At 49.9% G+C, this 14,859-nt stretch overlaps 1 protein-coding gene across 10 annotated transcripts in view; it reads right to left on the bottom strand.

The window, feature by feature from the left end:
* Positions 1–408: 408 nt before the first annotated feature.
* CACNA1E (calcium voltage-gated channel subunit alpha1 E) overlaps positions 409–14,859 on the bottom strand; it is a 492,344-nt gene continuing 477,893 nt past the window's right edge. For 5 of the 10 annotated variants that reach the window (XM_032317766.1, XM_032317765.1, XM_032317775.1 and 2 more), the window contains 7 exons: positions 14,354–14,454; positions 13,963–14,069; positions 9,864–9,975; positions 6,890–7,018; positions 5,703–5,883; positions 4,159–4,349; positions 409–2,706 (listed from right to left, as the gene is read on the bottom strand). In XM_032317766.1, the coding sequence (XP_032173657.1) occupies positions 2,164–2,706; positions 4,159–4,349; positions 5,703–5,883; positions 6,890–7,018; positions 9,864–9,975; positions 13,963–14,069; positions 14,354–14,454 (1,364 nt within the window). In that variant the 3' untranslated portion in view covers positions 409–2,163. The remainder of the gene's footprint in view (positions 2,707–4,158; positions 4,350–5,702; positions 5,884–6,889; positions 7,019–9,863; positions 9,976–13,962; positions 14,070–14,353; positions 14,455–14,859) is intronic. The other 5 variants (XM_032317770.1, XM_032317773.1, XM_032317772.1 and 2 more) reach the window with 2 other exon arrangements.

Here is a 14,859-nt window from a genome sequence, read left to right as displayed (position 1 = left end):
GCAGGAGAGGGCAGTGAATGGATAGAAGGTCTGAGAGGAGGAGGCTGCTGTTCTGCCTCTGTCATCTCCTGCCCAGAGACCAGTTTGCTGTGGGGCTGCCTGTGGGGCCCGAACCTCCATCCATCTCTAGAAGAGAAGGCCGGGCCATGGGCAATGATTCTGCAGCCCCCCGGTTAGATTTGGCTTTTCAGGGTTGATGCAACTATGCCTTAGTTCTATTTTTGACCAAAACAAACCCAAAACTTCAGAAGTAAAAAGAGGCTCCTTCTAAGAAAAATAACAGCCACTCCCCTCTCATTGCCCAGAGGAGAAGTCTGTCGTGGTTGGAAGAGAACAGAGAGAGGGTTTCGTCATGGTGATCTCAGGCCCAGGCTGGGGCCTGCTCCGGGCTGTGAAGGGGAAGGCCTGCCTGGCATCTTTCTCCAGCGGGTCCTTCCAGCCCCAGGAGGAGACCCAGGAACGAAGGTGAGGGGTTGGTACCTTTCCACCCGATAGAGGGAGTGGTGTGCCTCCCCAAATGGACAATCTATACAAGACGAGGACTGATTAGCCAAGAAAGGCTCTTTCTCCGTGCTTCTGAGTTTGGGGGGTGAAGAATGACACAGTGGCCTCGGGCTGTCTTCTGCCCAGCTCTTACTCTGGGAAGAGGAAAAGCCTAGTCCGGGCCTCTGGAAATATTCAGCGCCACGGGGACCCCGGGCTCAGGACATTGGGTGATGAGGCCCCATCAGAGTCTATGTTGCTGGGAGGAGCAGCCCAGGTCTCAGCTGAGGTATATTGACTCACCACCTTCAAAGTCTCAGGACGAACTGACCTTCACTTAAACTAGCTGCGGAGGGGTCCCTCCTGCCAGGAGGTCCTCTGCACACTCAGACTGACTTTCTCATGGAAGTTTCACATTTCGATGTGCCTGCCTTTCCTCTCTAGAAGTCTCTACTAGGTGACGTAAGGACCACCTTGGGTGCATGTGTACTGCCTTTTCGGGGTGGGGGGTGGCAGGGAAGGCTGGACCTCTGGCTCGGGGCCTTGCTGCCTGGCAGAAAGGCCCGCTGCCTCCTGGACCAGCGTCTAGGTTGACATTCGGCCCTATGTGCTGATACAGCTTGAGGACTGTTCCACATCCTTCTCTGCTGGTTGGAAAACAGCATCTGCCTTGCTTAAGTGCCCCCCACTGCACTTCCCCCACCCCTTGTCACAGGATCCCTTGTGACCAGCACTGGCATGGCTAAGGCCTGGCAGAGCACGGGGCTCCAGCAGAAAGCTTGGACTTCCACTCACACTGGCAGGTGTTCTGGCCACAGGCGTTGTTAAATGCTTTTAAAATATCCCCTTCCTGGAGCCTCGGGCACCTCAGCGAAGCCCGAGGGACCTCCCCGGCCTGTCCTAACACCGCACCTACTGAGTAGCCTACAGACCTCAGAGACCGCGCTGTCCCTCCCAGCAGCCCTCCTCTCCATCTCTTTGAGCCTCGATCCCGGGGTCTGGGCTGCTGGACTATGGCTTTGCTCACCCAGACCAGCCCTTGCTGCTGCTGCCACAGCACCCTGACCCCTTCTTCCACGTCAGCTTTTCCCTCCCAGCCTCCGACCCTTGGCGTCCACTGCTCCGGAACTTAGCCTGCGCCGCTCGGGCGGAAGCGAGCCCGAGGTGGGAGTGCGTGAGATGCTAGTGTGGTCGCCCCCCATGGCAGTGGTGCTGGCCAAGCAGCAGGAGCTGCTGAGGGAGGGGATCCCACTCCTGGGGTCTCCATGACTCCCCAGCGAAGAGCCAGAAGTTTTCCAGGCTTTTCAGGGCAATGGGTGTAGACACGGGCCGGCTCCATCCCTCCAAGGCTGACAGCAAAGTGGGAAGGGGCAAGGGGAAGCAAAGCCATCCTCTTGTCCCTCCTGCCACGGGAAGACCCCCCAGCACATTCTCGAATTTCCTTTCCCCAGCAGTGAGGCAGAACTTCGGGCAGGGCCCATCTTGCACAGGGAAGTAAAGCAATTTGGTGGGTCCCACGGGTTTTCCTTCTGTCCCTTCTGTTCTTCTTGGCTGATGATGCATGGTGTCCTTCTGTCTTCCTCCTCCCTCTGCCTCCCCCCCGGGCAGCACTGGCTTCCCAACTCGGTCTTGGTTTTCTCCGGGTGAGAGAAGAGCATGCATCGGAGGGGGGAGCAGCCTCTAGCACTTGTCGTCTTCTTCCGTGTCACTCAGGAGGTCGCTGACAGCCCCACACATGACGCCCGGCCCGGGCCCCCCACGCCGCCGCCGCCGATAGTGCCCGTTGGGCATCTGCCAGCTGTGCCGCAGTGGCGGGGCGGAGCCGATGGTGTTGGAGCGGCCCAGGCTGGTGGCCACGGCGGCTTCGAAGGTGAGCGTCTCCTCCTCGCCGCAGTCCGAGGCGTGGGAGTCTTCGTGCAGGGCCAGGTAGGGCTCGGAGATGTAGCGCTGTGGGGAGGGGTGCTGGCCCTGCGGGGTGTGCCGGCAGCTGGAAGACTCCACCAGGCTGGCCTCCGTGCTCTCCAGCGCCTGCGAGGCCAGCGGGGAGCCGCCCTCGCTCCCGTCCGCTGGCGGAGAGATGCTCCCGGTGTGGCGCAGAAGGGAGCTGTAGGAGAGGAGGGGCCGAGGCTTGGGGGGGACCGGTGGGAGCTGCCGCCGACTTCGTCTTGGGGTGCTGGTGTCAGAGATGGAGGGGATGGAGCTTTCACTCAGGGACCCTGTGCCCTGCGAGGCGGAACAAATATGGCAGGTTAGACGGTGTCCAGCCTGATCCCCACCTGGGGTCCTCTTAAGGGCCCTAAGCCTCCTGCCTGAGCACCCTTGGAGCCTGGGAGAGGGAGGAGTGAGCTGGGGTCCCCTCCACCTGGGAAGGAGGGATGGAAGGAGATGGAGACCAGGACACGTGAACGTCAGCTGCAGCGGCAGACTTGGCAGGTCTGGGCTGGGGCCAGAGACCCTACATATCTAACATGCTCCCCGGCGCAGCGGGACCTCGGAGCAAACACTTACAGGAGCAAGGATCGGGAAGCTCTATGTACGTAACAAGGGGCACAGTGAAAGAAAGCCTTGCCACTTCGGAGAAAGACAGCTACACGGAAGGTGAATGGATGCTAAGGGGTTGCTGACTGGGAAATCTTTCCTGGGAAGTGGATCTGAGGGAATGAAAGCTACCTTCCCTCGTCTCCACTTTGCCTTCATGTCCTAAGTGGCTGGTAGAGGTTAACTCGGCTTCTCCAACCACATGCTCAGTCGCTGCTTCAGGCCATACTTGACCTGCTTACCTGGACCCAAGGGTCCCTGAGCCCAGCGCTGGTAACCGAACTTTCCGGAAGGTGTTTCTCAAGGTATGTGTGACCTAGGAACCACCCACTCAGAAGCTCCTGGGGAAGGAGGGATCCTTTCAACCGCAGATTTCTGCTTTTCCCTTTCTAGCTGGTCTCACTACTGAAGAAGAGCCCTCTAGGTCGGGAATATGCAGTTAAAACAAGCTTTTGTGATTCTGTTCACTAAAATTTGCAAGCCACTGCTCTAGAAGAAACTTCGCAACTGCTTCTAAAGTCTACTGTGGTAGACCCTCCTCCCCTCTGCTCACTGCTTGGTGAGGGGGTCTCCCAGCGGGACTCCCAAGCCTTGATGAGAGTTCGGGCTGGGGAGGGAAGAGGAAGGCAAGCCGAGACAATGTTCCTATAGCTCTGGTAGTGATTTCTTAGGCAGGGGCTGGAAGGACAAGGGGGTCTTCTTCTGGGCTGGCTGGAAGCTAGGTAAATGAGGTTGAACTGATCCAAATGATAAATCCTGCACTGAGAGATGAACCACCACTGGAACTGGGGCTAAGGGTCACGCAACTGGTCAAAGAAACTTTTCTGGCTAAAAGTGATCCTTTTCTCCTAAATCTGGCTGAGGCATTGGTGAACTGGTGACTTTGGTTTCTGAGGACTGAGACGGAATGACCTCTAGATACTATTGTCTTTCTTGGAGGAACTATCTGGTTCCCTGTGAATTCATATCCTCTGTGAGTTTACAAGCAGGAAGCAGCTACTTTCCATGCACAATGGGTATATTTTCCCATGAAACCAAGGTCTGTGTGGGTGCCGGATGCCCACATTTTGTACTTAATGTTAACAGACCACCCCTCCCTGTCCTTCTACAGGGCCTCCACTTCCTGTCCATACTCACCGGTCTGTTGGGGGTCTGTGACCTGCCCTCACTGGGAGACCTGGACTGCTGGCGCTCTGGGGACTCCCAGTCGGCCTGGGTCCCTCGTTCCTCTGAGTTACAGCGGGAGACATCGGGAGAGAGAAGATGCTTTCGCTCTTTCGACCGTCCCCGCTCTCTGCCCCCTGAGCGGTGGGTGTCAGACTTGTGGCCTGGGAGAGAGGACAAAAGCCCCTGATCACAACTCTACCCATACTGGCCTCTGAACATGAAGAGATGTCACGTGGCCTGGGTCAGACTGGGCCGCTGAGGAATTCTAGCTTCTCCGGGCATGTCAACAGGTCATTCCCTTTGGTGAAGAGGAAAGTTTGCAAGTTGCCATTGGAAAGGTATATACGCCAAAGGATGCACTGGTTCTCTTCTGCTTCTGTTTATGCTAGACACAATCAAGATAGAATCTTTGCCAACAAGATGGCCCATTCTCTATGTCCTAAACATGTGTGTGTAACTTTTGGGGGAGGGGGAAGGAAGATGGCATCAGTAAAGGGATGGAGGTCAAACGGTTCAGTCCCACTGAGGATGTCTGGTCCCATTTCTGCCATGTATTGCATATATATGTATCCCTGTGTTATAGGCATGTCACTGCTTTTTGATCGGTTTCCTCAACTAGTAAAATAGAAACCATTAGAAAATCGTAAGAATGCTTCAGATCCTATTAGGATGACCCTTTTTCTTAAAACAAAACAAAACTCAAAAACCTAAAAAAAAAAATCCCAGGTAGCACTATTGGGGTTGAAGCAGAGTTAGCAGTAAGAGCCCAGCCCTTGCCAGGAATGTTTTAGAGAACCCCCTAAGGCAGGGCACCTGGGGGGCTAAGCTGGTTAAGCAGCTGCCTTCGGCTCACATCATGATCCCGGGAGGGCCGCCTTCTCCCTCAACCCACCACTCGGCCTACTTGCGCTATCTCTCTGTCAAATAAGATCTTTAAAAAAAAAGAAAAAAGAAACTCCCTAAGGAACCGCAGTGCTTTTGCAGGTCATTTGAAAAATCTGTTTTTTAAATCATTGAAGTATAATTAAAATACAAGGTTATATTGGTATCAGATGTACCACAGAATTGATTCAACAGTTCTATACATTTTAATGATTTCTATAGTCCTACTCTGAAAGAAAGAAATTTCAGCCTTTATGATGAATATACAAGACTCTGTTCTAGGATAAGTTAGATAGGGAATGCTTTCCGATGACAAGTTTTTTTTTTGTTTTTTTTTTTAAAGATTTTATTTATTCGACAGACAGAGATCACAAGTAGGCAGAGAGGCAGGCTCCCTGCTGAGCAGAGAGCCTGATATGGGGCTCGATCCCAGGACTCTGAGATCATGACGTGAGCCGAAGGCAGAGGCTTTAGCCCACTGAGCCACCCAGGCGCCCCGAGTGTTCTTTCTTCCCCTGCTCTCCTCAACCTGCACTCTTATCTGAATGCTGTTCCAGTGATTTTCAGTTTGTGTTAGAATTGCTCATCAGCGCAAGAACCAGAAAAGAGGTGAACAGGGAAGACCCCCTCACCTGAGTCAGAATTCAGGCGATGAGCTGACAGCCTCAGCGAGGAGTGGTAACTCCGACGACGCGACTTGTAGGTGTTTTCACTGCTTCTCTCCATGGAGAATTCCTCCAGCCATGAGGAGTTTGAACGCTTATCCCGAATCGTAGAAAATGAGCGTCTCATGGAGCTGGGATCTGTCACCACCTGGAAACAGGAGCCCCCGGAGGAACATAAAATCGGATTAATTATGGAAAATGTCTAAAAGTAAGGAAGAAGTGAGATAGAGATTGTTGAAGATTGCAGACTGTAACCTTCCTTGAACCCCTTTTGCTCAGACCTTAGCTGGTGGCAAGTGTCCTATGCTATGTTAACTGGACTTCTCCAGGGCCTTTTTTTCACGCTCAGGAAAGCAAGCAGCTAAGTGTACAGTGCAAGCTTCCGCTAGAGTCTTCTACCATAGTGACCCAGCCAGGACCTGCAGTGAACCTTGAGCCACTTTGAAATATGTGAGGGAACTGATCACGAAGTCTGCACCACTGATCACGAAGTCTGTTGCTCTCAACAGGGAAGACTGCGCCAGGTAGCCCAGGAGCTCAGGAGAGCATGCAGCTGGGAGGCATCTCAGAATGCATTGCTGTCTACCATCCATCCCTTCTGCTCCCCAGCCCCACCTTAAACGCTGGCGTTTTGATTTGCCACAGATGTTAAAACAGATCCACAAAAACTTCCTGTCTCTGTCAAAACTTGATGTAAGACAGACAGACAGAAAAAAGAAGCCAGGAAAACAGACAAAGAAATGAGGCGTGGCCTGCACTGGTTAGGACAGACGGTCCTGACACAGAGCTGTGTGTACGTAATTGCATATGTGCTGGAGAAGCCGAGAAAGGTGGAAAGGGGAGGCAGAAACCACAGGGAAAATCCTGGAAAATATTTCTTGCATGGCTGGTTGAGTCTTGTTGAGAATGTTGAGCCCATCCGGAAGGAATCACACCGTTTTGCTGGCTAGACTTTTGTGGTTAGGACTTCACTAAAAACACATCGCAGAGGGACGGGCTCTAAACAGAAGGCCCACGAGCCAGATTTTGCTTATACGGAAAGGATGGGGACTAGCTGAGGGCTCACCTGAAAATATCAGATGATTTTTCATAACCCACCACTTCAATACAGTCCAGGATGCCACTACACATGGTAGGTGGTGATAGCTTTTTACCTGGGGATCCACAGTCAGGCGTGGCATAGAGGATGCCCTCCCAGATCCCGTATGCTCCTGGGTGTCCGAAGGAAGGTAGATGCCATGGTTAGAGGACTGCACGCTTTTTAATTCACTAACCTCTGGCTCCTGGAAATAAACACACAGCCAAGCTTGTGGGACTTGGTTCCATCTCATTGCTTCTCACCTCCAGCGGATGATTCTGCCTCCTCCATAACAAGAATGGCTTTTGGAAGAGAGACGTGCATCTTTAAAGTCTCAGTTGGCTGGGTATATATGTGTGCATTTTTGTGTGCACATGTGGTATACCAGATATCCCAAACAGAGCTCTACTGGGGACTGAAAGGTAAAGATTACCTTTTCTAGACAAGTATCCTCTTATCTTACCACTAAGCAGTGCTTCAGATTTTATAGCTTTGTAAAACATTATCAGCCATAATACTTCTTAGATATGTGACGTTTACTCTCTGAAAGTTGACAGTATTTGTTAGGCTTATTCTTTTAATTGGAAGAAGCAAAGAAATCACTATTCTAAGGAAAAGTCACCAATTTCTGTTGTCAAATATGTCATCTCAAACCTTAAGACCCATGATTTAATTAGCTGAGAACTTTCTTTCTGATTGAAACCATTCAAAAAATGTGATAGATGCCCATTTGTCAGGAATGCTCTTGACTAGTACAGTCTAATAAAAAAAGTATGCAAAGTGCTCTGTAATTTTAGATTTCCTAGTGTCTACATTTTAAAAAGTTTAAAAAATCATTAAATTTAATATTTTATTTAGCCCAATATATCCAAATATTCTTATGTCAACATGTAATCAATCTAAAGCTTGGGATATTTCATGTTCTTTTTGACACAACCACGTCTTTGACAGGACCTGTATTTTCCAACTGCTCAATGGTCACATATGGGTAGTGGTTGTTATTCTGGGCTATGCCACTCTAGAAGGCTGGATTGGAACTTTCTAAGGGGTCAGCTCTTTTAGGGGATTTTCCTGGTTAAAGATTGTTAGTTTGGCAAACATATGTGATCCATGCAGATAGCTACTGTCCCTGCCTAAAGGGTAGAGTTGCCTTAGAAATGTTTACATGGGCCACCAAAGAGACCTAGAAATATCCTGGACATCTGGAGATTTTACCAGAAAAAAAAAATCTATTTTATATTTAGAGAATGACACCCTCAAAACCTAGTTGTTTAAATAGGGCCCTGCTGAAGGGAAGGGTACCTGAGACCCTGTTCAGCCTCCAAGACCATTTGGCCGGGTGGTTTCTGGTGTGAAGGGGAGGACTGCCCTCCTTGGACATGATAAGCACGCTTGAGGAAATTGTAGTATCTGCTGTACACGCTTTATAAAGCACACAGGTCTGACTTCAAACAGACGTGGCAACAACACTGCAGTGTGTGGGGTGTGAGAGGTGGGATAAGACACACGCACGAATCACGGCCACGCCTCAGGATGTGGAGCAGGGGGGCCCCAAGGGATGGGCAGGAGTACACAGTGGTGAGCGTGTGGCACGGGCTGACACCTGAATTACAGACACCAGTACTGACAATGAGATGAACACAGATCCAAAAAGTCCTGGCACTACGGCTCAGCCCTGGGGAACCCCCAGAAATAAAACGATGTAATAAAGCCTCCCTGTGAAAGAAAGGACACATTATTGAGATTTTTCCCAGCCAGACGCATCATCAGGCAGACAAGCTGTAAAATGCTGAGAGGCACTTTTAAGAACCAAATGATCTGTACCAATTAGTCCATGGTGCTAAGTCCCTCCTTAATGAAGGCAGGAAATTAGTCCAAGGATTCCTGCCCACCTTACCAAGAATGCCCAAGGTACCCACACACTGGGACGGTTTGGTCTAGCCATCTCCCAAACATCTACACAGAATTACGTCTCTGTAGTCACAGGAGACCGAATCACCCATTTGATCTACCCGAGGGTTTTGCTCCCCTCTCAGGGTACCTATACCATCAGACATGCACTGCATAAACAGGCCAGCCCCACACTCCACCCACATCATCCATCCAGGGTGGATCTGGGGTGCACAGTAGCAGTGGAGGGGTCAGGAGAGAAGCAGAAAGAAAAAAGAACAACCCAGATGAATTATAATCCAATGACACGGAGCTCAGGATAAGCTGTCCATATGGACTTTCGCAAATGTTGAGTTTTTTCTTTTTCTTTCCAGGCTTTCACGGTAAGTTCAGGAGTGACCCTGATCTCAGGACTCCTGAACTAAGGATAACGGTAAAGTCTATTATCGTTGGGAATCAAAACACAAAGCTATTTAAGCTTTGTATTAGCGAAAGCTAAAGGTCAATGTGCCCCGCCCCTCCCCAAGCTTAAACTTGATTCAGCAGGTTTCTCAGGAATCTTACCATTTATGCTAATCAAAAACTCCAGGCTCAGGAGAGGGATTTTAAGAACCTCTTAATATGTACTTGATCTACAGAATTGTGACCAAAAGGGTCACATAGAAAAGAGATAAGAGGTTCTTCGTAACTCTTGGCTGACAGCTCATCACAGACACATACGCTCCCCTGAGTTACCTAGGAGGTGGGCATGGCCAGAGGGCCACCATAGGGCACTCCTGTCTTCCCAGAAATATACGTGGGTACACGAAGCTGCCCAGTGGATACCACTCATTCTGATGGCTCATCCTAAGGCTCCACACCAAAGGCAAGATTTTGTGACTCCTGCTTCTACTTTTGCTGCTTATAGGCATACATTAAGAAGTTTTGGCCTGAAGCGATCTAAGTTCCTGCAGCAGGGGGGGCCTCTGGGACTGTTAAAAGCTGCAGAGAACATGAGAAATTTAGCCACGAAAGGAGAGACAGCAGGTAACTGACTGGCAGGACAATTGGAAAGGGTTTTCCTGATAAACCATAGCTATGAAATAAGATTTGGAAATGAGAGTGGGAGAAATCAGGAAACTAAGGAACTAATTTTGAGGTCATGTAACTCATTCATTCACCAGAGACTGCTGTTCCTGGAACTGTCCGTCATCGGCCGGGTCCATACAAGCCAACTGGAATATTTCCTGAGGGGAGAGCGGACTCATCGAAGGGTATCCACTACGGCCACTCCTGAAAAGCAACGGCAAAGTAAGAAGTAACGTGTACATGAGAGAAAGGAAAAGTCCTGTCATAGCAACCACTACTCATTCCCACCCTAGACAGGACTTCCTTTCCGGCAAGGGCAACACCCGTCCATATCGGCTGGGTGTGAGGCTGGCGACTGACAGGGGGCTGGACCTTAGAATAAAAATGTTAAAAAAAAAAGGGGGGGTGGGGGCATTGGAAAGGAGAAGCACTGTTTTCAACCTGCATTTGGAACCATTCATCATTCTGCTGGTGACTAGCCTATCTGTGACAAACGACATTATTTGTCACACTCAGCCATATGGAAGACCAAGGCTTGATGACAAACCTGTTTCTGCTCAGTTTCTCGCTTCAGCAGAAAAAAAAATATACTGTAGTTTAAACAGTGAACAGTTTGTTTAAATATTAAGCAGTCATGGTCTTTTAAAAAATTTCCTCGTCTCAGTAGAAATATGGTTTTATTGTGCCAACATCTTTGGCCAAACTAAACAATTCAATGCCATGAACATCTCTTGAAGGACAACTCGGTGCCAGACACCATGTCTGTTGGTTTAGGAACTGGGAGGAATGAGCTCAGAGGTGGTGGGGAGGAGCTGGTCACTTCTGGTTTGATTGTTATGGAGGAAGATACTTAAATGGTGATAAGGTAAGAGGCCTCTGAATGAAAGCTACGGTGAGCTATCCAGTTTAAACCACTGTTGGGTACTTGCGGATGCTCTTAGCCAATGGAATCCATGGGGCTGGTTAGGAGAAAAAGAGGTAGCCACTCTCTCCTGAGATGATGCCTATCGCCGCCCTTCAGGGCTATTAGCACATTAAGAGGTGCCCTCTGACCTACTCAGGAATGCAGAGTAAGCTTCCTGAGGGTGAGCAGAGGGACAGTGGCTGTGGACAGGGCCAGAGCTCTCAGTGATGGTGGAGCTGGAAGGGAGGGTTGGGGCACCATCTCGTGCTCCAAGGAGGGACAGTTCGTAGCTGAGAGTCCTGTACTCATGAATGCATCCGCTAGAAAATCTGAGGCATGAACAGATTTACTTACAAATAATCCATAGGCACAATCTTACCTTGACTGGGATCACAGGGAGAGATCTGAAGAGCAGAAGAGAGTCACCCCACCTGTCCCCTTGCTGCCAGGAGGACGTTTGCTGAATTTTCACAACTGCTACAGAGCGACCTGATATTTAAATGACCTGCTTTCATGCCAGTTCTCTTCCTCAGTGTGCCTTCTCCTGAGGACCACTGGGAGCAAGATGGACACTGCTCTCTCAGTAACCAAAGAATCCCCAATAGGGACTGAGGACCCTTGGGATGGCCAAACAACCTCCGAGAGTTGAATAACTTGAAGCGAGAGTGACTTCCTCCTTGGAAAAACCGCGTCTGGATTCTGTTAGGATCAAGTCTGGAACTCGGCCTCTCCTGATCTAGTTCCTGCTCTGCTTTCTCGTGCCCTTTACCTCCTGCACCTGAATTTCAGACACACTGGACTCTGTTAGTTCACTGAATGAGCCCGCCTGGCTTCTCTCTGCCTCAAGATGTCAATACGAGCTGTTCCCAGAGGGCAGAATGCTTCTCTCCAACTCCCCTGCCCTCTGCAAACTTTTTTCATGTTAGTTTGAATTCATCCTTCAAAATTCACTTTGTTCAGGAAATGCTCTCTGATATCTCCCTCCACCCTCCCCCCAAGCTCCCCCACCCCCCACCAGAACAGAGGTGGACTCAGATTATGCCACACGCTTTTCTTCCTAGGACAAATCACCAAAAATCGCTTTTCTTCTTTCCAATAACTCCATTTCGGGACTGGCTTTCCACCAGGTGTAAGCTCAGCGAAGGCAGAAGGTCCTGAGGACCCGGCCGGATGCTCCACCGTTGCCCCCTCTCGGGAAATGTGCCAACATCCACCAAAAGAAAGTGCTGGGGGGCGCCTGGGTGGATCAGTAGGTTAAGCCTCTGCCTGCAGCTCAGGTCATGATCCCAGGGTCCTGGGATCGAGCCCCACATCAGGCTCTCTGCTCAGTAGGGAGCCTGCTTCCCCCTCTCTCTCCCTGCCTGCCTCTCTGCCTGCTTGTGATCTCTCTCTTTCTCTCTCTCTCTCAATCTGTTAAATAAATAAATAAAATCTTGAAAAAAACCAAAAAGACTTGTGCTGGAAACTTGTGGGTCATCTTCCCCCCCCCTTCACTCCCTGAGGCAAATCAATTACTACATCCCATCCAGTCTCCCCACTGATAATATTTCAAGTCTGAGCATCTCTCCCCATCTCCATCCTGTTAGTCCAAGCCACAGTCATTAATAATTCACATAATTGCAGTCTCATACTAAAAGCAATTCTGTCTTTCAAACTGCCCCCCTCTCATCCACATCCACACTGGTTTCAAGAATCATTGAAAAGCCCAAGTCTGATCATGTCACACTGATGAGTAAAACTCCATGATCCTCAGATAAACCCTCACTCCTGTATCCTGTTATGCTTCCCGTGCTGGCCTGGATGGAGCTTATCACCCCAGCTCTCTGTGCTCCAGCCCTCCTGATGACTTTCAGTTTCCTGGGGCTTCCCCCCCTTTTGCCCCTCTTGAAGACTACGCCTTTGAGTCTCACTTAAATGTTATTTGCACAGGGAGGCCTCCCTACATCCCAGAACCGCTGTGTTGCTTCCTTTCCGTGGTATCACATGAGGCTACCCTTTCTGCATTGTAACCTTCCTCCTGTGTTTAATTTCTTTCTCAAGATTTGTCTCCATGGGGGCTTTGATCATGTTGACAGCTAACTCCCCAGTGCCTGAGACAGCTCTTCTTAGGGAATGTAATAAATATTGGTCAAATCAAGAAGTACATGAATCAATTAACACAGGGAGGAGTTGGACTGATGCTTTGATGTGAGATAATATGTCAAATTGTTGGGGTGCGAGAGATCCAGGTGGAGGCGTGTCCTCTCTTTCTAAACCAAGGCCCTTGAAAAACACTGTACTTCCCCTGAGAAGTTTCCAGTGCTCCAGCCATGCCCCCTTCCTGCACAGACCCCAGACACACATCTCCTGGTTTTCTACAGACAGGAGAATCCATACCTTGCTACTATATCACATCAGATAATCTGTAAAAATGAACAATAGCCTTGGTCATTATGTTGGTCCTTTGCTTCTCTTGCAAATGTGCTGGATTGTGACCTCTGAAATGAATGCTTTTCAAAAACAGGTGTCCAGCACCACAGGCTGAAAGGAATTCATGGTGCGAGAAACTCCAAATGGCATTCTGACAAGAGGTCTCATCCCCCAGCCCTGATTTCATTCCCCTGATAACTGCTGAGGTTGAGTATTTAGTGATTATTGGTTCCATGGGGATGAGGATTGGGTTAATCCCAACCACAAAAACTCACTTGCCTGGGGTAGAGAGATTTCTGCCCTTTGGGTACTTGGACAAACCTGCTGATGTACAGAAGGTTTAGGTTACAATGAGGTATGGCTGCTATAGGAATCATGTATGACCAATGACCAAAGAGGAGACTAAGGTTTACAACTCAGAAGAGTTGGCAAATTCCTTAACTGAGGTTTTTTTGTTTTGTTTTTGTTTTTGTTTTGTTTTGCCTGCTCTAAGATTCCTTTTCTTCATTACAGATAACAGCGCAGTGGGAATATTCTGGAGTTAGGAAGAACAAACTTAACTTCCAGTTCAGCTTCACTAGCCACATGGATGTGGGGAACTTACTTAGTCCCCAGTTTCTTATCTGAGGAGTGAATGCACTAACACAAGCCCTTCTTCTTTTGTCCATTCACAGTGCTCTCCCTCGAGCTGGCCCCAGAACTGAACATGCTATTACCCCTGCTCAATAGCCATTTTAAAATAAAAAATATGGTTTTCTCATGCTCAGAGAAAGGATCACTCGGCTCAGACTATGATTTCCTGGGCACTTCTGGGCCTGCACCATGGTGCTGGTGCCAGAAGCAGGAAGGACAGCTGGGGAGCCCTTGGTTATACTCACAGGCCTGAAACAGGGTCTTGCTGGAGATAGGGCAGGGCTTTGGCATTAGCAATGATCTCCTGAGGCAGAGATGAGGGCTCCATGCGCTGGAACATGGGTGCATTTTTCTGTGTTAAAAGCAGGAAGGAGGAAAAAGGACTCATGTGATGACGGGGTCTACCAGCAGGGGACTGGGGATCCCATTTACTTGGGTAAGACAGGATCATGCCTGATTCTCTGATCTGGGTTTCTAATCCCCAGCACTAGAAAGTTCCTGGACCCCGCACACTAGCCTCTGCTTCCGAGCACTTGTAGGGCACTGTGCCCCAGGGAGGTGCAGGCTTGCCCCTAGAGGGGCCCTCTAGTAACTCCTCCTGGTGCCCCCACCACGGCCACTGTCAGTGACCCTCACCTGCTCTTCCAGCTGCTGCCTCTGCTTCTTCACCTTACTCTGCTTGTAGTAGTCCATGATCATCATTGCGGCATAGATTTTGCCCACAGTCAGGTCCGAGGCTAGAACCACAAAGGTGGCATGGAAGGGAACAGGGAGAAGACAGGTGGCAGAGAGTGAGGACCACGCGCAAGCTTCCCTGCTCTCTGCAGCAGGTTTGCTCCCTCCGCCACCCATCTATAGTCCACATTCATGGAGAGCGCCACGTGTGCCCGACCCTGGGGATACAGAGTGACGAGGTCCCAGATCTGCCCTCGGGGAACTTCCGCTGCCGCGGACGATGAGGATATTGATGAGAAAGAGTAAGATAAGAGTAAAGTGTCACCTCCACTGGTCTAGATTCCCATCTCTAAGTCACAGCACCCTCATTCCCAACTACGTGAAGGTTTGCTGAACCCTATCATGTACCAGGAGAGCTCTGTGCCCAAGAAGTTTCACCCACAACTACAGTGACCTGTCTTGAAAAA

This window comes from Mustela erminea, chromosome 17 (genome assembly GCF_009829155.1).
Source record: "Mustela erminea isolate mMusErm1 chromosome 17, mMusErm1.Pri, whole genome shotgun sequence".
NCBI lineage: Eukaryota > Metazoa > Chordata > Mammalia > Carnivora > Mustelidae > Mustela > Mustela erminea.
This window is presented reverse-complemented; position numbering and strand designations above follow the sequence as displayed.